At 40.9% G+C, this 23,871-nt stretch overlaps 1 protein-coding gene across 6 annotated transcripts in view; it reads left to right on the forward strand.

The window, feature by feature from the left end:
• The window catches only part of COASY (Coenzyme A synthase), a 43,848-nt gene that overhangs the window by 9,620 nt on the left and 10,357 nt on the right, over positions 1 to 23,871 (forward strand). For 3 of the 6 annotated variants that reach the window (XM_068122885.2, XM_078782187.1, XM_078782186.1), the window contains exons 2-8: positions 4,368 to 5,052; positions 7,846 to 8,060; positions 9,945 to 10,076; positions 16,322 to 16,505; positions 19,083 to 19,147; positions 19,236 to 19,320; positions 21,725 to 21,822. In XM_068122885.2, coding sequence (XP_067978986.2) covers positions 4,377 to 5,052; positions 7,846 to 8,060; positions 9,945 to 10,076; positions 16,322 to 16,505; positions 19,083 to 19,147; positions 19,236 to 19,320; positions 21,725 to 21,822 — 1,455 coding nt within the window. In that variant the 5' untranslated portion in view covers positions 4,368 to 4,376. Of the gene's footprint in view, positions 1 to 4,367; positions 5,053 to 7,845; positions 8,061 to 9,944; positions 10,077 to 16,321; positions 16,512 to 19,082; positions 19,148 to 19,235; positions 19,321 to 21,724; positions 21,823 to 23,871 lie in introns of all 6 variants that reach the window. The other 3 variants (XM_068122884.2, XM_068122888.2, XM_068122887.2) reach the window with 1 other exon arrangement.

The raw sequence follows: 23,871 nt of genomic DNA on the forward strand, positions 1-23,871 counted from the left end.
CGAGAAAAGAGGTGTGTGAAATAAATGGTGTGCGAAATTTGGTGTCTGGAATAAATGGTGTGGAATAAAAGGTGTGGAATGCATGGTGCGAAGGATTGAATGGGGGAAGAGTGGAACCCATTCGCGAAAGCCCGAGGGGGTAGTGTAAAACCCAGATAGAGGGCATAGGCAAAATTTGTATGGATATTGACACCTGTGGTGTCTACTTACACATACTACGACATAACTAATACTACAGGTGGCCTACGTGTTGCTCGTGGACTAACTATGGGGGGCAACCCTTTAACCTTTAATGATCAATATGTGCCAATCTCAAAACCGTAGCAATATCATTCTTTTGGGCGTTTACCGTCTCCTTCATTTCCCTCATGTCCCTCATAATTTGGGCCAGGTACGATCCAATGTCGAGCCTGGTCTGCACCGCGGGCCCGGCCGCCACCGCCACGTGCGAGGCGCCGCCATTTCTACCCCTGCTGCCGGCCCCTCATCAATGTCCACCTCTTCTCCCAATTCTTTCCGTGGGTCCTGGGTTATCGATTCTACCTCCTCTACCTCATCTTCTACCCCCACTGGCATTCGACCACTTTGGCTAGCCATGGCACAAATTTAAATTTGGTTCTTAAAAACTAAATTTCGGTCGCTCGTAATTTTGGAGTGCGTTAAGCGCACTTCGGGTCCTATCCCAAACTCCTGACACCAATTGTTACGCCCAATATGTACAATTGGTGTCCAAAATTTTGTCTAAAAAATTTCGTCCCAGGTTCCAAATCCCACTCCTGACACCAATTGTTACGGTTCTCTCGTCGGCCTTTTCCCCTTATCAAGGAGGAATTAATCCCCTTGTCTTTACTGGCCTGGCCGAACCGAGACTTATTACGTCCTTTCCGGGTGAGCGCAAAATAGGGTTTCGGGACCAAATTCTCGCTCGTACATAAGTACTCGCGCCACCACGGAAACGAGGTAGCAAGCCTCGCACGAACCACGTGAGGTTGGAGTACGCCGAGCGGTTTGCGTACACATGAACCGCGCAGTCTTAACTAGTGGAACCCGATTGGCGCGATCTTATTCGTGCCATGCTTCGTCAAATGGAGAAATCACGGGAACGATCGAATCAAGAAGAAAGGAAGAACAGATGGGTTTAATGATTCCCACACGTATTTACAGTTCAGGCCGAAGAGACACAGAGCAAGCTTAGACAGTCTTACTTATCCCTGGACAACGGACCCGTCTCACTCACACTCGCACAGGGGATTGCAGATGCCGATGTTCACCAACGCGCAGATGTGGTCGTCCAGGCTCGGCCCCATCCGGCTCTCCGTGGTCCACGTGCGTCCCACGAAGATGGTGATCGGCAAAGACGGGGACTCGTAGCGCGTCTCTCGAACAAAGGCGATATATCGGGCGGAACGGCAAGGGGGGGCTTTTACGGCAAAGGGCGGACTTTTACGGCAAAGGGCGGTTACTCAGCCGTTCTCATGCAAGTGCGGCAAGGCGCATCAAGCTCATGAAGCACCGCGCGTTCTGGCTGTAAGTTCACGAGTCCTTATTGTTATCTCTCCCTCTCCTCTGCGAGTGCTTTGGGTTCTCCAGCGCTAGTCCTCCGCTTCAGTCCTTTATCTCTCTGCTGCAGTCCTGTTTAATCTCTTTCTCTCCCCCAGCAAGTCCTTTGGGTTCTCCAGCGCTAGTCTTTTTTATCGCAAGCTCCCCGATGCAAGTCCTCCTCTGCAAGTCCTCCTGAGGGCTTTGTGCATCGGGTTATATAGGTACGCCCCGCGAACCTTCCGGAACTCACCAGACTCTTCTCACCCCGCCCTCTGACGCCACCACCTCTGAGCTCTGATTGGCGGCTCATGCTTACCGTCATCGCTCCTGCCGCTCCGCCTCGACTCCGCCCCGATCCTCTTCTGCCTCCTTCGTGTTAACTCACCCAAAATGAACCAACGTTAACAAACTGTATTGAGGTTACGGACATAGGATGATCGGTGGCAGTAGGGCCTATTTTCCTGGCTTTACACAACGCAGAATTAACACTGGAAAGGGCCTATTCTTACACATACTAAGAAATAACTATACTACAAATGAGGCTACATGTTGCTTGTGTGACTATCTATGGGGGGTAAACCTTTAACCTTTATTCGGCTCACTTTACAAACCTCAAAACCATAGCACTATATATATATATATATATATATATATATATATATATATATATATATATATATATATATATATATATAGAGTGTATTGAAAACTTTACCTACTAATACTGCACTTTATGATATTATCGGTCTCCATGTACCCCCCAAGGCTATTTCGTACTGATGCAAATACAAAGCAAAATAAAATAGCTTAAGGTTTAAAAACACAATCTTTTTTTTGTTTCATCGTTTTTTAAAAACTTCACTCATCTTTGTTGACCTTTTATAAGTCCTTGTATTTCTCATTTTTCTGCAGACGATGCTGGCTAACAAAGTTCCTGATAGTAATTGGAGCCAACTAACATTTTTATTCAAATGTTTTAGCAATCAAACAAAGCGCACACCACGATATAAATACCTCACTTGACCTCATCATCAAGGTCACGTGCTTTGTTTGCACGACCTTAGCGAGTCTAACAGGCTCTTACTGTTCACTTCGGTGAGGAGGGCTCGCTGCTTTTAATCTTCTTTTTCATCTCGTAATGTCGAGAGAAAACAATACCAGTTGACTCTGGAAGATGACTTTTTCATTGCACAGGTTATTTGTGCTTGTGTGAGCAACCTGGCATGAACCTGGGGTGGATCAAAAGACAAGTGTATTTATATGATCAGCTGACATTTTGTTTTGTTTCACTGCTTGTTAGAATGCATTCATAAAATGTACCTTAGGGCCTGATTGACCTCATTGATTCACTTTGTTTGCGAAGGTAAATCGTGAAAATTTGCCGTTGCTGGTTAAATCGTGAAAATCATGAAAACAAGCTGCTGTTATGCCTTGAAAGTCCTTTTGTCTGATTTATCTAGACACGGGTCCTTCAAGGCAGATTACATGGTATGGTGAACCTGTAATATATTCTGGAGAATCCCAAGTCCGTTATATATAATTTGAAAAGTGTGTGTTTGTGGGATTGTTGTTTGTTTTTTTGACTTCTATACATTCCTAAACAGTTGGACAGAATGTGTCCTACCCAGGGGTACAGGTGTTGGAGTGGGGAGGGGCACAGTGGTGGTGGTGTGGGTGAAAATTCTCCAATAGTTTATTGTACAGCACCGCTTCTTGTGTAAGGGGTATTGCAAGTCATATGTGTCAATTCTCTGCATGAAAACTATACACGATTATGGAAGTGGAGGGATTATCATACCAAATATTGGCATACTGTGTGTATGTTTGTTTGACTTTTATGCACTCTAGAACCACTGGATAAAATGAGTTGAAAACTGGTAGTTGCACACTGGGTATGCATAGGGCAATTTTATGGAGTAAAGAACAAAATCATCATTTTGTGGTTTCAGGGAGGGAACCCCAATTATCTGTGTAAATGTGTATCGTATAGCGCCATCTGGTGGAAGTCGGTATTAGACGTCCTAATATAACAGTTGATATGAAGGTGGGGGAATTAACACATACACAAGGATGGGTTCTTTGCTTAATGGTAATTAAAATGGAAACAAACAGATAATTGAATTGTGGTTGGCAGCCAAAACGGTGTAATCGGTGACAGTGACATTGGTTTCACCGATGGGAAGACCAAAGACATGATCGATTAAGATCTCAAGCAGCAGCTGCTGTTCCCCAGACTACTGTTGCATGTCAGAAAGTCCAGGTGGCAGTTGGGCTCCAGTGTGGCTGAGTGTACATTAATTACATGAGACCCTTTAGAACCTTAAGACCCTGAGATCAATAAATACCCTAAGGACCACAAATATCCATTAAGACCATTAAAACTCTTAGGACCCCTAAAATACCAAAATCTCTTTGGAGCCTTTAGAACCCCAAGACCATTTCAGACCCCTAAGACTCCTTTGAACTCTAAGACTCTTTAGAACTAACACCCTTTATAACCCTGACACCCTAGAAGACCTTTAAAACCCCTTATACCCTTTTGACCCCTAACAACATTTAAGACCTAGAGGACCCAAAAGACCCATAAGACCCCAAGGAACACAAATACTCTGAGGACCCGAAAGATCCAAAGGACCTAAAATACACAAGATACCCCGAAGACTAACGGACCTAAAGGTCAAAACCACAGACCCCTTGGCGAGGGTCTGCAATCTCTGATTGCTATTTTTTGTTCATTATATTGCATTTGGTAACATCAATGTGTGATTATTTTGCTGAGCAAGCTATTACGTTATTGCATACAGTAATTATTTGTTTTTGTGCAGGTGTCTGCCATGTCTCAAGAGCTGTTTCGCACTGGGATTTTGGTGCTGACATCACCTCTGAGTGTCTTATCTATCCGTACCTCCGCTCTTCTAGCATCAATCACAAAACAAATCAGTGGAACACTGTATGTACACCTTCACCCTGGCCTCGATCTCGCAGATCCAAATGGTGCTCCTAGGCCCATGGATGCTGTTTTACCAACTTGGGAGATGTCACAACTCATCATCAAGTTGTATGAAAAAGCTTCGGACATTTGTAACCACATTGACATAAGAGTGCTTCTTTCTCACATCTGTAGCCCTCAAATAAAGACGAAAGCATGCAACCAGACCCGCAGTCTGTCTTTCACCCCAGATGTGATTCTCACTGACCATGAGTTGCAGGACCAACAGGAACTTTCTATTGTAGAAAAGTCTCTTCGGTATTATATTACAAAATACTATTCTTGCCCAAGTGGACATCCCTCATATGTGCCACTCACTCTAGACGCTGGTGCAAGTCCCCCTTCTCGAGTGGAAGCTAATGTAACCAACACGGAACAGACTTTAGCAGCATACAATGATGTCGTGTTGGGGGGGACGTTTGACCGTTTGCACAATGGCCACAAGAGTCTCCTCGCAACAGCTTGCTTGCTTGCTCGAAAGCGGTTGCTAATAGGAATCGCAGACAAGGATCTTCTAAAAGGTATTGTTCCAAAGTCTCACATATGTTTTGTTTTTAAAAGTGATGTTAGAACATTTAATCACTTTTCAGCATCTAATGCATAAGACAAAAAAAAAATTAATTTCTGCACATTACTAGTTTGGTGCCATTTTCAGCTTTCCTTTAGAGTTTTCTTGCTATTAACCCATGGGCAATGTTGAAGGAATGACATATCATGGTGCACAAAACCATGGTACATCCTTTGAATAAAGTTGCCAAGCATCCAATTGTTGTTGCAAGACAGAAGTGCACTTGATAACATCACATTGCAAACGTATTTGGATCATTTTGAAAGAGTAGCAACAGTAAAATTAACTTTAATATATAGTGTCCTTACAAACTAAACATATTTGCTCTACCTCAGTGAGAAAGCTAAAAATGCAGATAAAATGTGAATAAGTTAGATAAACAGAGAAAATCAGATGATTCTCAGGTGCGTATGTATTCAAACCCTTTGCCTAATTAACTCCAAGTCACTTCAGCAGCAAATTATTTGTTTGAAAGGTTACAGAATAAGTGTAATAGGTTTCATTTGTATGTAATCAGTGGTCGAACATATAAATTAAGCTTCCCCACTTATTAAAGGAGTTTCAATGCATAACTCACTTGGTCAACCAACAACGCAAACATGAAGACCAAGGAGCTTTCCAAAGAAGTTAGACATAAAGTGGTGGAGAAGCAACATTTAGGAGAGAGTTACAAGAATATTTCACAAAGTCACTCATTATCCCTTTTAGTATGGTTAAATCCATCATTAAGAAGTGAAAGACGTATTATACCACCCAGACTCTACCCAGGTCAGGTCGCCCATCCAAACTCAGCAGTCAGGCAAGCAGGAAACTGGTTTGGGATGTCTGTAAATACACAAATAACTGAAAGATCTGCAAGGCTCTATGTCTGAGATGAGGGTCATTGTTCATCAATCGACAATGTGCCGTTCCCTTCACACAGCTGGCCTCTTTGGACAGGTGGCAAGAAGCAATTACTGAAAAAGACATCTAAAAGCCTGTATGGAGTTTGCAAAAAAGTTTATTGATGATACTGCAGGCATGTGGAGAAATGTTTTGTGGTCAGCCAAGACAAAAATTGAACTTTTTTGTCTAAGTGCAAAGCGTCATGTCTGGCGCAAGCCGAACACTGCACATCATAAGTTAACACCATCCCTGCTGTAAAACATGGTAGTGACAGCATAATGTTATGGGGCTGCTTTTCATCAGCATGGACTGGCAAGCTTGTCAGGATAGAAGGGACAATGGACTGTGCAAAGTACAGGAGATTCCTTGATGAAAATCTCCATGAGTCAGCCATGAATCTGAAACTGGGTAGGAAATTCACATTTCAGCAGGACAATAATCCAAAGCACAAAGCTTAAGCCACACTGGAGTGGCTGAATAATAAGAAAATTAATGTTCTTGAGTGGCCCAGTCAAAGTTTTGACTTGAAGCAAATTGAACATTTATGGTGAGACTTGAAGAGTGCAGTCCATCTATGATCCCCATCAAACTTGGCAGAAGTAGAGCAATTTTCATGTGAAAAATGGGCAAATATTTCACCATCTCACTGTGAAAAGTTTATGGAGACTGACCCAAAAAGACTCATAGCATAATTGACATGCTTCCACCATGTTCTGATATATAAAGCGGAATACTTTTGCAACAAGTGAATTTTGATTTGGACATGTTTTTTTGCCGGTATTCCTGACATATAACCTTCTTCAACTATCACAGTGTTTAATTTGACCTCTTCAGTTATGAACAAAAAAGGTAATTTGGGAAAAAAATTCTACATAATTTGTAATCTATCTATAATTCCATTAATCTCTGTGTGTATGTGTGTTTGTATGTGTGTATGTGTGTATGTGTGTATGTGTGTATGTTTGTCTGTGACCGCTGTTTCTCGACAACTACCGGTCCGATATACTTTAAACTTGCCAGGTATATTGCTGGGGACCCGAGGATGTGCCTTTTCAAGGTTTGAAATTAATCGGACAAGTAGTTACCGAGCTATGGCGATTTCTTTACCAAACACTGCAAGCCGTTCGCTTTGGACCAAACCATTGCATGTAAATAGAGGGGGGGGGGGGGTTCTGTGGTCGTTGCGAATGGACCAAACCATTCATGTAAATAGAGGGGGGGGGGGGGGGGTTCTGTGGTCGTTACTGCCACGTGGTTTCAAAGTTTTTTTTTGTTGTTGTTGTTTGCACGCATGTTTTTTTGCACCCACGTACGGGCACGCCCTAGGATGTTTACACACACACACACCCCTACACAAATTTTTTTTTTTTTTTTTTTTGGCAAGGAACGGGCACCCACGTACGGGCACGTCCTAGCTTATATATAGTACGGGCATGCCCTAGTTCATCTAAATGTGGCATTATTGGTAGGGGACTAGGAGGTGAATACATTTTGCAGGCCACTGTATGTGGTGTATAATATATCTCAACCAAATATGCCGGAGTACCAAAGAAGAATGGCGGTGTGTTGATTGACTTTTTTAATTTCCCCAAAATATCTTCCTTTTTTTTCTGCAAAATATCCTTTGTGGAAATTTGACACATTGACCCATGCGATCAACGTACAATGGTAGTGGAACATGGAAGAAGCCTGAAACGCACAGTTTCATTTATGAAATAAAAGGAAATTACAAGTTGGCAGACAAAATAACACAAGGTTTGATTTGTAGCAGACCCTCACATATCAAGTTCAAGTATTTGCTCTACCAGCTAGATGCTTAACTTGTCATGCAGCTTTACTTACTTGGATTTGTTCCTTCCAGGTAAACGACTTTTTGAACTCATTCAACCATTTGGTCAACGTTGCCTTGAACTGAAGGAGTTTTTGTGCGATGTGAACCCAAATCTACAATACGACATTGTTCCAATCACTGATGTCTGTGGTCCTTCCATTACTGATGAACACCTGAATTGCATCGTCGTTAGTGAAGAGACACGCAAAGGGGGAGAGATCATAAACGCCAAACGGAAAGAAAGGGTAACATTGGGTTTTACATTTCCTGAACTGTCTGATCGTGATTTGCATCAACTTTTCAGGTTTTGCAATAATGAAAAATATTTATAGAATCTTTGTGTTGCCATTGTTGCCAAACATGAAGCTAAATAATATGCAGGTACAAAGGTTTCAATTGCTTTTTCTTATTTTATTGTAACTAAACCATTTTTCTTTTACTTTTGTAAACCTTGATAAACATTACAAATTTGATGCTGGGTCATAAAATTACTATTGTCTGTGGATAGCATGCTAGCCACATAAGTGTGATGATTCAGGTCCAATTCCTGGGTAGGGTGAAACCTCTGGCAAGCTTCCTTGCTCAAAATGCCTCTTTACCTCATAGTAAGTGGAACCCGATTGTTAGTTCATATGGCAGATTGCTTTTGGAGATGCCACTTTTGCCAGTGAGGATGGCAAGTCATCTGGTCTTCTCAGGTGTTCATTGTTTTATTATTTTTATTATTTTGGATAATTATTTTGTAAAAAAATTCCACTTTGACATTGTGGTATTATGTGTAGATCGGTGACATTTTTTTACATTTAATCCATTTTAAATTCAGGCTGTAACACAACAAATTGTGAAAAAAGTGAAGGGGTTTGAATACTTCCTGAAGGCACTGTAAGTGTGGTTTCTGTGTGGTGAGTAACTCCTGCACTCTAAACAAATTCATACATCTAGATGTTCCTTCGTATGCCAAATGTGAAGTCATCTTTGACTTGAAGGGCAACCATTACCAGGAAAAGCTCTGCATATTCATTCCCAGATGACGCACAAAGATTATTAAAGGCAATGACGACCACAAATTATCTTGAAGGAGAGGATGTCATTGAGGAAATATATGACTTAAAAGTAGTTGAATCACATCCTAAATTATCCATCAGTAAATACTTTTAGGATATTGTTTAATGAGTGGTTAAAAGAGGTGTTGATCTCAAGTATTTTCAGCTCTGTTAAGTGATCGAGGGGCTAGCAGGAGAGCCCAAATAAAGATCTTGCGTTGTCCTTCACGTAGAGTAGGTAAGCTATCACCCGATCACAGGAAGAGGAGCTTCGTTATCAGATACCTATTGCTAAAAATATATAGCATCTGCAGGCATATACCTCGTGTTTCGCAGCTCAAATACCACGTATTTCATGAATGATTTGCTTCTTTTTTTTCCCGCACACTTCACACATGACGACATTTGACTTTTGAAAAACATTTCATATAATTATAGCTAATCATGTCAAATCCATTGAGGGCAATGAGTATATAATCGATGCCTAGCAAGTTCCTTTGGCAGTCTCTGTCTCCTTGGAAACGGTATTGGATTTATCAATTGTATCGATCTTTGTCAGTCTTGGAAATAAATGTTTTGTTAATACAATAGTTTAAAATAAATAAATAAAAAGATTTGGCATGCATGCTCCTCTTGCAAATATAGCAACTGTCATGTGTGTTTCTCCTCATTCCCCCACCCTTACCCCAAACATCCTCTCTATTGTCCCAATATGGTTGTGCATGGGAATTTTATCTCGAGAAAGCAAAATTCATTTCGGTGAAACATTGCCCCGTTTCAGAAAGCATTTTGCTCCTGAAGGGTCTCATTTTTTTTGGAATATCAACACGACTTTCAGGGCCAAGCAGTTTTTCATTCAAGGAAAGAGATGCCTGTCCCTTTTCATGTCCTAATTTTGAGGACGTATAATGGGTATAAGCATCTGCTACGAGGCTTCAACTGAGAAAAACAAATTAAGGTTTTCCTGCAATTATTTGTTTGTGCAGAGGAAGAAGGAATCAAAACCTTTGCATTTCACAGTAACTGATGTGTGCATTTGTGAGTATTTTAAAGTGAGTGTAATTGAACTTTGGCTATTCCTCCAAGGGATTGTCAGAGCTTGCTGTGCATACAATCAGCCTGATGGCTGATCACCGCCATGCCTTGCATGAGGAGGCCAAGGTCAGCTCATCCAGCCTGAGAGCACGCCTCCTTGGAACATTAATGAAAACCCCTTCTGTAAGTACCGTATGTTTGCTTTGAATAGTCTGACATGGATTGTTAGCCTTTATTGCTTTCCCAAGACCAAGTGGATCACAAGCTCATAGGTGTATATTGTCGAAATTCACATTTTCATGAAAATTGGACCATAAAGCTTTGATTGTCGAGGTGGTTGAAAAAGATGCATGCTAAATTCCTATTTTTATCTTTGATTTATTGCAAGTCTTTGACAAGTAAACTGCAAATAATAGGGGGATAAAATCATCACGATTGGCACCAGGGTCATATGATGTCAGGGTTATTAATTCAGTTTATCATTAAATTGCTCAAGTTGTCATCATGGTGCTGAAAGTGTGCTGCTAATGCTATTAAGTCTTGGCCCATTTTGGATTTTACTTAGACCATGCATGTAGTCATTTTAAAAAGAAGGGGTTATATGTTGTGCGAGTGATTTGACTTTTGATTTTGTACTTGGTATGAAAATGTATAGATCATTTTTCCAGAATTTGCTTCATGTGTTTGTTGCATGAGATTATAACCCACTTTTGCCTTGACTGTATTGGTTTTTTTTGGATAATACCATGCAGAAGCAAAAAGATAAGTTAATGTAAAATGCAGGGAATTACAGTTGTTAATGCCAGTGCCCTGTGAGGTTCTCAATCATGGGTTCAATCCGAGCACTGGTCCTCTGATACAAGATCAGTAATAACGCCCATGGACCAGTAAAGTTTCCAAGTCACTCGAACAGTTGGTCAGTCAAAAATATTGGCTGGGTAGGCAAGGGAAGCACTGCTATCTCAGGAATATAACCAAATTCATACAAACCCCAGCAACAATGTGTTTACTTTTATTTGCATTAAAATTCTTACTTATTTTGCATGTAAGGTACTCTGCGGCTGAGAGGAATATTAACGAACAGAAATATCTTGTTTCCATGTTAGTCGCTGGAGAAGAGCGAGATCTTGCCGCCTCCAACACGGTGATTTAGCCAATCACATTTCTGCATACTCACGTTTCGCGTGTTTAAATAAAATAAAAAACTAGGGAGTTAATGGAACACCTAACCCTGCGAAGTCTTAAGAAAAACAACATGGAAAGGGTCTTCTCAACTGTTACTTTGCGTTTTGCACTGAACAAACAGCACTACTAGGCACCACCATATTATTTTGAATGCTGAATCACACAGTTTCTCTGCCCTTGAGGAATGAGACAGCATAAATATTTTTCCAATTACTGCTAAATGGAAGGTTTATGAAAGTGCAAAGAAGGCGATTTGTGTTCTACTTGTTCAAGTATGCAATTTAATGGAAATAAAATAAAGGTTTTAAAGGCTGTATTAAAAAATATATATTCGGAAGTTTACCGCAGTTGATGCACCGTCTTTTACACCAACTTATTTAAAACGTTAAATGAGTTATTTGTGCATGTTGTTTGTGTCCTTTGTTGCTCAGTCCCACCATCTTTTTAAATCCATTGGTGTAGTGTCCTAGATCTTGAGCATTTGTTCTGATTAATTCGCCGTCCCAGTTGAGCTGACCTCTTCTTAGCCATTCCAATGAGACTTCTTTGTCTGTCCCCACTGTTCAATTTTTTTTTGTATTTTGCTGTGTGTTTGTGTGTGTGTGTGTGTGTGTGCGTGTGTGTGTGTTTGTGTGTGTGTGCGTGCATGCGCGTGCGCGAGCACTAGTGTTTGTGTAATGTTAGTGTTGTAACCACAGCTGACGCTAGAGAATTGTATTAAAATGAAATGGCACAAACTCAACTGCTGTCACAACCTCTTGAGTTAATGTCCCGTTGAGTATGGTGAGAAAAGCGGCACCATTGTTATGACGTGGCTGGTACCCAGAGTATCCAGGGAAGTGACGGTTGTGATGGCACTTCCCCCAAGCTCAGTGGCCATGTTAAGTGTTTGTCTCCTCAGTGTCAGTTCTATTTCGAGCCTTAGCACATGTATAAAAAAAAAGTGCAACTCTGCTGCTGGGATGGGTTCAGGCCTATTTAATTGAAGGGGATAATATTCAGGGAGAGATACTCAGGAGTCAGTGAATCCTTTGAAAGGAAGAACTCTGTTACACAGAATGTTTATACAGTATATATATATATATATATATACATACATACATACATACATACATACATACATACATACATACATACATACATACATACATAGTCATACATACACACACACACACACACACACACACACACACACACACACACACAGTCATGTGAAAAAGTAAGTACACCCCATGTAAAGTTTTGACTTTTTCAACATATTTCAACATACAGCTATTTGATCTTCATTTCAACAATATTGATAGATAAAGGTGATATAATATAACAAATATCATGAAACATTTACATTTTGTAGTCCATTGTATAATTTAAGTAAACATAAATGCAAATTTCGCATGTGGAAAAAGTAAGTACACCCCTGCATTTATCACTACTTCAAATACCTAAAATTAGAATCAGGTGCACCAGCTCAGGTGCAAATGATTAGAACATCGTTAGAGAGGATCTTAGAGGAACATGTCTTATTTAATCCTCAGACATTTAGTTTGGTTTTCTCTTTGTTGTTGAAGTGTGCGGCGTCACCATGCCGAGATCAAAAGAGCTCTCTGAGGCCTTCAGAAAGAAGGTTGGAGATGCCTACGAGTCTGGGAAGAGATTTTAAAAGATCTCCAAACAATTTGAAATCAATCATTCGACTGTCCCGAAGATCATCTACAAGTGGAGAAGATTCCAAACAACTGCTAACTTGTTCAGGCCAGGCCGCCCCAGCAAGTTCAGCCCGAGAGCAGACCGCAAGATGCCGAAAGAAGTCTCTAAGAACCCCAGAATGTCATCACGGGACCTACAGGTAGCTCTTGCCACTGTTGATGTCAAAGTGCACGAGTCTACCATTAGAAAGAGGCTGCACAAATTTGATCTACATGGGAGGTGTGCCAGGAGGAAACCTTTGCTGTCCAGAAAGAACATCAGGGCAAGACTAAAGTTTGCCAATGAACACCTAGGCAAAGACCAGAACTTCTGGAACAATGTGCTCTGGACAGATGAGTCAAAGGTAGAGCTATTTGGCCACAGTACCAGAAGAAATGTTTGGCGAAAACCAAAGACAGCATTTGACCACAAGAACCTGATACCAAATGTAAAGCATGGTGGTGGAAATATTATGGTTTGGGGCAGCTTTGCTGCATCCGGGCCTGGGCAGCTCACCATCATAGAATCCACTATGAATTCTTCATTGTACCAGAGGGTGCTTGAGGATAATGTGAGGCCATCTGTCGGAAAGTTGAAGCTCAACCGATGGTGGACCTTGCAACATTACAATGACCCTAAACATACCAGTAATTCCACCAAGGAATGGCTGAAAAGAAAGAAATGGAGGGTTCTGGAATGGCCAAGTCAAAGCCCGGATCAAAATACCATCAAGATGTTGTGGGGGGATTTGAAACGAGCTGTGTAGGCAAGAAACCCCTCAAACATCACACAGCTGAAAGAATTCTGCATGGAGGAGCGGGCAAAAAATTCTCCCAGTCGATGTCAGAGACTGGTAGACAGTTATAAGAAACGCCTACTTGAGGTTGTTTCTGCCAAAGGGGGCAATACCACCTATAAGAGCCAAGGGTGTATTTACTTTTTCCACATGCGAAATTTGCATTTATGTTTATTTAAATTATACAATGGACTACAAAATGTAAATGTTTCATGATATATGTTATATTATATCACCTTTATCTGTCAGTATTGTTGAAATGAAGATCAAATAGCTGTATGTTGAAATATGTTGAAAAAGTCAAAACTTTACATGGGGTGTACTTACTTTTTCACGTAACTGTATACACTTTACGTATTATATATATATATATATATATATATATATATATATATATATATATATATATATATATATATATATATATATATATATACAGTGGTACCTCGGCTTACGAGTTTAATCCGTTCCGTGACGGAGCTCGTAAGCCAAATCGCTCGTAAGTCAAAGCAAATTTTCCCATTCAAATGCATTGAAATGCTATTAATCCGTTCCAGCCTCAAAAAAAAAACACCAATTTTTTTTGTTAGGTGCTTTTAAATAACAAAAATGTACTTTATAAATAACAAATAATGTATAAACAAGCACGACCTCGTATATACTGTACATAATACAAGAGAATGTAAAGAAATAAACTGGTTTTATTAAGCAGAGGAGAAGAGCATGCCAGGTGAGGTGTGCGTGTTGTCGACTTGGCGAGGCAGTACGATCGTACTCCTTCTACGATATGTACGATTTTGAAGCAGAAGGAGTCCATAAAGGCTATAACGCCAGCCAAGGGCGTTACGATTATTTCAAAGCTCCGGACCTCTATCCATGAAGATATGGAGAAGTTGTTGTTTGTGTGGTTGAAGGAGAAGCAGCTCGCAGGAGATACCGTGACCGAGAGCATCATGTGTTTGAAAAGATTGAAACTCGGATATCGAGCACGGACCACGAGGTGTTTTTTCTTTTTTCTTAATCTCGGTTTCAGTGAACTTTTGCTCTGTGCTCACGTGTACTGTACCTGTACCTGTAATGGTACGTCAGAGGATGGCACCTGTTGTCATCATATTAAGTGCAAGATGTTCTGCATCGTAAGTTGGTACACCGTGGTCTTTCGGCGGTGTTTAAGCCGGCCGTCTTGGCTTCTGTCACCATTGGCATTGAGTCTTTCGATGTAGGTAGGTCGTTGTGTGCCGGTGCCTTGGCCGAATTCCTTCATTGCTGCATTGTTAGCTCACCTGGTTTTTTATACCACATCTTTGGTTATCGGACCAGCGAATGACGTCATCTCCTCCAAAGTATGGCTTATTCTCACTTGTCTTGGACGATCTTCTACTTCTAGCCTTCCACCGTGCATTTGGTGTCCACTGTACTTACTGTACAGTGCCTGGTAAAATTGATGTAATGGGTTTTTGACCGTCAACGCCATGAACCGTCATGAACCGTCATGAACCGTCAACCGCCATGAACCGTCAACGCCATGAACCGCTAACACTCAAAAGCCCATTTATCGCGCCTTATAAAGCAAAACGCAAACCGAAAGCCATGCCTCTCAAGCGAGGCGTGCTTCCGTGGTCACGTGATCCACAGGTGTAGCTCATTATACCCGCACGCGCGACACGCTTTGGCGGTCACGTGACCAGCCACTCTGGAGGCGGGGATCCCCGCCGATGACGTCACCGGCTGGAGCAAGGAGATTCCTCGCTCATGTATTTCGACGATTGCGTGTTTTATATCCAAGCAGAGATGCTTTCACGGCAAGATAACCGCGTGACCGGAACCGGAAGCCACAACCGGAAAATTCAAAAAAATAAATTTTTTGAGCTCGTACATCGGATCTCGGCTCGTATCCCAAAGCAACAAACCGCCCGAGCGACGGCTCGTATCCCGAAAAACTCGTACGTTGGGGCACTCGTAAGCCGAGGTACCACTGTATATATATATATATATATATATATATATATATATATATAAAAATATATATATATACTGTATGTATATATATATATATATATATACTGTATATATATATTAGGGTAATTTTGTCTGTCTGTCCCTCACTGAAACACTGAAATGTTCCTTGGAGTGAAAAAAATATTCAGCAAAAGTTGCTTCAAATTTATCCAGACCTACAGGCATTTTTATAAATGTTTTTCAATCGGACCAAGAATTGAACCTGGGCGTTGTATAAGGCAACAGACCGCTGCTTTGATCGCTCCCGAATTTCTTTACAATTTGCGATTGTAAAGAAAGACAGATGGATGTATAAGATCACTCTCGTAGAAAACAAAAGGAATTATCAAGTGAATAAATTTATTGAAAATTGGCAACGGTGTGTATGAAGAAGACTCAGTCAGACCTACTAATTATGCAGAGTGTTTTTATTATGATTAGCTATATTAGGATGTGTTATTATGCTGGAATCTAATATTGCTTATTCATTTTAGCATTTCACCCAGACCTTTAAAATAAATCAAAGTACGTTTTTGCTCCAAGAGCCAAAGTCATTGTCCAAATAGTTTTCATTAAAATGCACTGTTGGCAAGTAATTTTACAGTGAGGTAGAATCCTGCAAACTATGGAGAAAGTTGTTGCATGAATCATGCAAACACGAGCCTCGATCTTGTATACAAAAAAATAATAATAATAATCTCGAGAAAGTTGTGAAATTATGGCTTGACTTTCATTCAAGGAATCCATGTGTGTATTGGTGCAGCCCAATCCAAAGCTCCCGCGGCGGCCATATATCATTGGCATGACTGGAGGCAGTGCGAGTGGGAAGTCGTCCATCGCGAAGAGGCTTGAGCTCTTGGGAGCCACGCACATCAACTGTGATAGACTAGGCCACTTGGCTTATAGGCCTGGAACGCGTGCCAATGCTCAAATCGTACAGACATTTGGTAAAGGCAAGTTTCGTAAGAATGTTCTTGTTGGGATGGAAAGAGTTTTACTGAATTTTATAACAATTTCTTCTTTGTATTTCTGAAGCCCATTTACCATGGAACAATCATGTTTGAACATTTCTTCACACAAGTTAGGTTTATACTTCGTAATGTAAGTAATATACTAAGTTGCCGGAGGCATTATGTTTTCGGTTTGTCCGTCCGGCTGTCCGTCCATCCGTGATAGGTTTTCTTAACCGCAATAACTTGAGAATGGCTGAAGGGATTTAAATGAAACTTAGATCAAGTATGTAAGATGACGTAAAGATTAATTGACTAGATTTTGGGGTCAAGAGGTCAAAGGTCATGTTTGGTAAAAACCCTGTTACTGTGCTAACTTGTGAACCAGCAATGGGATTTTTACCAAAGTTGATACAAGTATATATTATAAATGCAAAGATGAACTGATTTAATTTTAGGGTCAAAAGGTCAAAGTCTCTAATAGGTTTTCGTTACCACAATAACTTAAGAACAGCTGAAGGGAACAAAGTCAAACTTGGTACAAGTATGTATAATGACGCAAAGATGAGTTGAATGCATTATGAGGTCAAGAGGGCAAAGGTCAGAGGTCCGGTTAGGTAAAAATTCTGTTACTGCGGTAACTTGTGAACCAGTGATGGGATTTTCACCAAACTTGGTATAAGTGTAGAATGTAGATGTATATTATGATGAACTGAACTGATTAGATTTTGGTGTCAAAGGTCAGAGGTCATCTCATGTAAAAATGTGATACTTGAGCTGAGCTGAATGGATTTAAAATAAACAGCTGAATGGATTGAATCAAACTTGGTACAAGGATGTATATAATTATGTAATAATGTGGGCTGTGCCATATCGATCGATGTCGCGACGTCAAAGAGTGGCGATCTAGTTTATTTCTGTATTGATCAGATGTGGGCAGTATAAGGCCTTTAGGCAGCATTCCATGATCATCATATGTTTCCCCAAGATGGTTATAGGTTGTCTTTTTTTAAATGCCACAATCCCTGTCCATATTGTTTGCCTGCAATGGTCCTTTTAGAGCATTCCAAGTTTTAAATTCAGCAATTCTCGACAGGCATGATGCATGTGCATTACTTTGGTCTGCAAGGCAAAACAGGAGAGCAATGGCAGTAAAAGATTCTGGCAGTTCAATAATGGTGTGGGGCACCTGGCATTGCCTGGGTCCACTCATTTTTGGCGTTTTCCTGGAATTGCCTGTGTCCACTCATTCCATTAGAAGACAGGGTTGATGCAGCGTGCTATGTTACCGTCCTGAGCAATCATCTGCAATCTGCATCCCATGATGCAGCATTTCTTCCCTGCTGGGTGAAATGTCAATGACAAATTCCCTCTTTGAAAATGACAATGCTCCGGTTCTCACAGGGAACATGTTGACACTGGGTGGTTTGAGGATTACAAGGATGAAGTTGCCCATCTTCCATGGCCTTCCCAATCGCCAGGCCTCAACCCCACACAGCATTTGTGTGACTGGCTGACAAAGCACCCAAGACAGCGGTTTTCACCTGCATCAAACTGATGTGAATTGGAGGACTTCCTTGTGGAAAAATTGCCATTCCTGTAGAAGTTCCAGACTCTTGTTGATGCCATGCCACGTCGTATCCATGCTGTCCTAGATGCATGTCAGGGTCAAACACACTACAAAGTGACATTCTGTTGGCGTTTCCATTTTTTTGTTTACTACCTACCTGTAGATGTATATATGTGACGACAACAACAACAACAACATGCATTTTAAGGCCATTTTCCCTGCTAGACTTGGAGTCAGGAAGGGCATCTGGCCATAAAAACATTGCCTCAAAAAGAGAACCATGACAATTACAACTACATATGGGCAGGGTACAGCCCGAAGTGGAGATCGGTTTCTGAGGTTTGGGACATGGAATGTAGGGACAATGACAGGGAGATCAGGAGAAGTGGTGGAAGTATTGGTCAGAAGAAGAGTGGACATATGTTGTGTGCAAGAGACGAGATGGAAGGGAAGTGGTGTGAGAATGGTGAAGGGTAGGCAGGGACAGAAATACAAGTTTGTGTGGCAAGGGTGCCCGGAGGGCTTGAATGGTGTTGGTGTCCTGTTTTCTGAGGAGTTTGTAGACAGTGTGGTGAGTGTGTCTAGAGTGAGTGATAGGTTGATGATGGTGAAAATGATGATTGGAAAGCTCTTGGTGAACGTCATCTCGGGATATGCTCCGCAGGTTGGTCGGAGCGAAGTATATATTTGTGAAGATGTATATATGTGACGAAGACTTCAAAATTGATCACTTGGTGTCTTGCATCACAAAAACTTGTGTGGTCCAGCAAGGCCAAATATGGTTATAGTAGCTGCCAAAAATAATTTTCAGGTGTACAGTGTGACCCAGTAAACATATCACTTTGTGGAAATATGACCGCTTTAAATTGCCCAACGAAGGTGGGCCGAAATGGGCACTCCCACTCTCAAGGGCAGGAGTGCCAGTGCGAGTTTGTGTAATAGATTTTCAATAAGTGGTCAAATTAACCAAAATGCCATGTTCAACCTCTTCTGTTTTCTTGTAGATGTTCTTAATGAAGATGGATCAATTGACAGGAAGTGTTTGGCAGAAAAGGTGTTTGCGAATAAGGTATTTTTTAAGTATTTGTAGCTTATTTGTGACATCCAAACGTGATACAAATGATAGTAGAATATATAACAGTTGTCTGTTATTTTAGGAGGAAATGCAGCGCCTTACAGACATCGTTTGGCCCGTTATAAGGGAGATGACCAAGCACGAGATTTCTGAGCATGCAAAAAAAGGTAACCCAACATAGGTGTCAGTGTTTGTGCTCTTATACTATGTTTCAAGCTCGATGCGCAGCTTGTGAATTTATACAATGCCATGAAATGATGTCGATATCAATTTTGCTTGCAATACAAACAGTGGATAGATCAACAGATGAAATTATAACTGCACTCAAGGTGGTTGGACCATTTGACATTCACACATGAGTGAAGTTTACCTCATTGAAGGCTAAATCAAAATTTTATTTAGATTTTGATTCAAATCTGCATCAAAAAACTATGGTGAATACAGTAATTTATCACATAACGTGATTTTGTTATTAAGCGGCTGATAGGGATAGGACAATTTTTCATATAGCACATACATTTTTTTTACCACGAGGCTGTGGGCAAATCACCCGGCCATCACTCCGTGCCGAATGAACTTATCCGAGATATCCAACGAACATCTCGTGTGTGGACTAATACCAAACACTTGGCAACCTGAGGGTTCATTGTCAGCAGTTCTTTGGTAGCCATCTTAATGTGTACACGCATCAAATTTATCTGCTAAATTTATCGCACAATACTTGTTTGCAGCCTTCGACACCATAATTGGTAAGGGTGAAATTAAAAGTAGGAAACTAAGGAAACCTATTTTGTTAAAGGTGAAATTAAAAGTGATGCAGTGATATGAGCAGTGGACATTGGCTGAGTGCTTGGACTTATCAAATCCACATTGCAAACAATTTGTGCAAGTGCTTTTAAAATCAAAGCGAGTCGCCATTAACTGCAAAGAAAGTCAGTCGTTCGCGATCGGGCATCAGGAAGATGGAACGCTTGCTTGATGGAACTCCTCAATAACCTCACACCATCGCCCCTCCTCCACCATCAGCACAAGCAACAACATTTAACACATCAGGTTAGTGAAAATCTTTTCTTTTCTTTTTTTTTTTTCATTTAAATGCACAAGTGACTTTTCCTTTTCCTCTCTCAGTCTTCCCCATCCGCATATGTCCTGACACAACCTCCACCTATTACATTGTTTCTTATGGGAATATTGCTTTCGTTTTACATGGTTTTAGCTAACGTGGTAAATTCTCAGAGCGCAGCTACCGCATTAAACGAGGAATACGCATACTCGTGTGTGAATACCAAATGGTCAAACCACTTTGATTCATTTTGTTGTATTTTGTCATAAGCATATCAATTTGCATTTAATTGATTATTTGTGTGGAGATTAATTTCTGGGATGGGAAATTTACAAATGCAAATTTATGTACTGTACCGTGGATAACTGGACCATACCGCTTTTGTTTACAGGAGCAAAATAAACGTTAATCAATCATTCTAAGTTAAAATTGTATTGAATTGAAACTGGTTGAGCTATTTAATGGTCAGGTCAGGTTGCATTTTCATTTATTTAAGTCAGACTCGATAGCATAATGTTGAGAGCCCAAGGCCCAGTCATACCCAAGGCTTTACAAATGGTACGTGCTGCTTCCACACTTTATGTTCAACATTTAGAGGATAGAGTATGAACAAACCCCCACAGGTTGGCATCCATGGGGAGGAGGAAATTTATCCTTCATTGTCTTCCCGAGTGCAGAGTAAAGTGATGTCATAAAGATGGCTTCTCCGGTACCCAGTACCCAGAAGGTCACCGGAGGTTATGTCACTTCCCCCATGCTCATTGGCTGTGCGTTTATGAAGTCAAGTCCAGTGTTGTTTCGTGTATTTCTCTGGGGGAAAAAATACTTCAGATGTGCCAGTTATTTGTAAATTTATAGATTTTATTTTTCCAATAACTCTAATGCATAGTCCACATGTAATTTTTTTTTTTACAGGTTTCGCAGAAGTTCATTAGAGACTTGCTCTATGTTAAAGCTCATTTATTGACAAAATTTCTCAATTCGTTAACTACTTTGCAGAACCTTGCCACATGGGAATTATAATATAATAATTATAATAACGATTTCCTTTTTATTACCAACACCAACCAAAAGTTCGAAGACTAATGATATTTGGTTCACAAAAAATTACTGATAAAAATACGTAAATATAAATCGGCATCAACAAAATCGGTCTTGTACCTCACTGATAGGCCGGATCTGCTTCCGGACCTGAACCAAAATCTAATCGGCTTGTTCTTGTCAACTACCCAACTCACCCACCAAGTTTCGTCCGAATCCGTCCATAACTTTTTGAAATATCGTGCTGACAGACAGACAGACAGACAGACAGACAGGCAGACAGGATTATTGGAAACATAACAGGTGGCGGAGGTAATAAAAAATGAACAATGTGTAGCATGATATAAACAAAGAAAAAAATGCAAATATTAATACAGTATTCAACAAACGTACAACTTTTTAAGGATGATGATGTTGCACTGCAAGTTGACAGATTATAGTTTTTGTTCAATATTGCTTGTGTACAGGACAGGATGTGTGCATACTGGATGCAGCTGTTCTTTTAGAGGCTGGCTGGTCAGATATGGCGCATGAAGTGTGGGTTTCGATCATTACTGAACATGAGGTGAGTATTTGAAGAAATGAAAGCATTTCAAAGATGTTTGTAAATCGGTGGAATTGTTTTTTTTCAGTGTACACCTGCAAACACGTTCTCCTCAAATGGAAACGAACAAAATCTCATTCCATTCCATAATCAATTATTATATAGTGTACAACTGTGTACAACTGAATGGGAATTCTAAATATAAAGTATGTAGTCTATGTAGAGATGGGGAAACCGTCCAAGTGTTTGGGTGATCGAGGTCCTACACCCTCTCTCTCTCTCTCTCTCTCTCTCTCTCTCTCTCTCTCTCACACACACACACACACACACACACACACACACACACACACACACACACACACACACACACACACACCACAAGGAAATGATAAAACAAATGTTTTACCAGAAGATGGCCATTCTAATTTTAATATCAAACTGAGTGATTTTTTTTTTTTTTATTCTTCATGAACTGAAATTAATTATCAAACTAGTTATCCAAGCTCTTATTAAAAATGAATTGGAATGTTATAAAAAATAACATTTATGAAAAAATTAACTTATTAAAAATCTTATTAAATTGGTTCACGCATGATGTAAATCAGGTGTTGTAAACGCAGCCAGGTGAAGTGAATGAATGAATGAATGAATTGATTAATGCAAGACTTGTTAAGTGTTTACAGTACCGTTCATAAACATACAGAGCACGACCTCGACCGTTCATAAACATACAGAGCATGACCTCGACCGTTCATAAACATACAGAGCATGACCTCGACCGTTCATAAACATACAGAGCATGACCTCGACCGTTCATAAACATACAGAGCATGACCTCGACTGTTCATAAACATACAGAGCATGACCTCGACCGTTCATAAACATACAGAGCACGACCTCGACCGTTCATAAACATACAGAGCACGACCTCGACCATTCATAAACATAGAGCACGACCTCGACCGTTCATAAACATAGAGCACGACCTCGACTGTTCATAAACATAGAGCACGACCTCGACCGTTCATAAACATAGAGCACGACCTCGACCGTTCATAAACATAGAGCACGACCTCGACCGTTCATAAACATAGAGCACGACCTCGACCGTTCATAAACATAGAGCACGACCTCGACCGTTCATAAACATACAGAGCACGACCTCGACCGTTCATAAACATACAGAGCACGACCTCGACCGTTCATAAACATACAGAGCACGACCTCGACCGTTCATAAACATACAGAGCACGACCTCGACCGTTCATAAACATAGAGAACACGACCTCGACCATTCATAAACATAGAGCACGACCTCGACCGTTCATAAACATAGAGAGCATGACCTCGACCGTTCATAAACATAGAGAGCACGACCTCGACCGTTCATAAACATACAGAGCACGACCTCGACCGTTCATAAACATACAGAGCACGACCTCGACCGTTCATAAACATACAGAGCATGACCTCGACCGTTCATAAACATACAGAGCACGACCTCGACCGTTCATAAACAGAGAGCACGACCTCAACCGTTCATAAACAGAGAGCACGACCTCGACCGTTCATAAACATGGAGCACGACCTCGACCGTTCATAAACATAGAGCACGACCTCGACCGTTCATAAACATAGAGCACGACCTCGACCATTCATAAACATACAGAGCACGACCTCGATCGTTCATAAACATGCAGAGCACGACCTCGACCGTTCATAAACATGCAGAGCACGACCTCGACCGTTCATAAACATGCAGAGCACGACCTCGACCGTTCATAAACATACAGAGCACGACCTCGACCGTTCATAAACATACAGAGCACGACCTCGACCGTTCATAAACATACAGAGCACAACCTCGACCGTTCATAAACATACAGAGCACGACCTCGACCGTTTCTCTTCCGCCATTAGAGGTTTTATGACACATTAACGTCCGAGAGCGAATCGTTTGCGGAAGTTGTTAACGGAATGACATTGGAAACAACATACTTCGTAGTCGACGAAAGGTTTCGCTCCCTTGTGGATATTGGTCCAGACCACGTGAGCTCTCGGCACGACCTA

The sequence above is a fragment of the Myxine glutinosa genome, chromosome 7 (genome assembly GCF_964187855.1).
Source record: "Myxine glutinosa chromosome 7, kmMyxGlut1.1, whole genome shotgun sequence".
NCBI lineage: Eukaryota > Metazoa > Chordata > Myxini > Myxiniformes > Myxinidae > Myxine > Myxine glutinosa.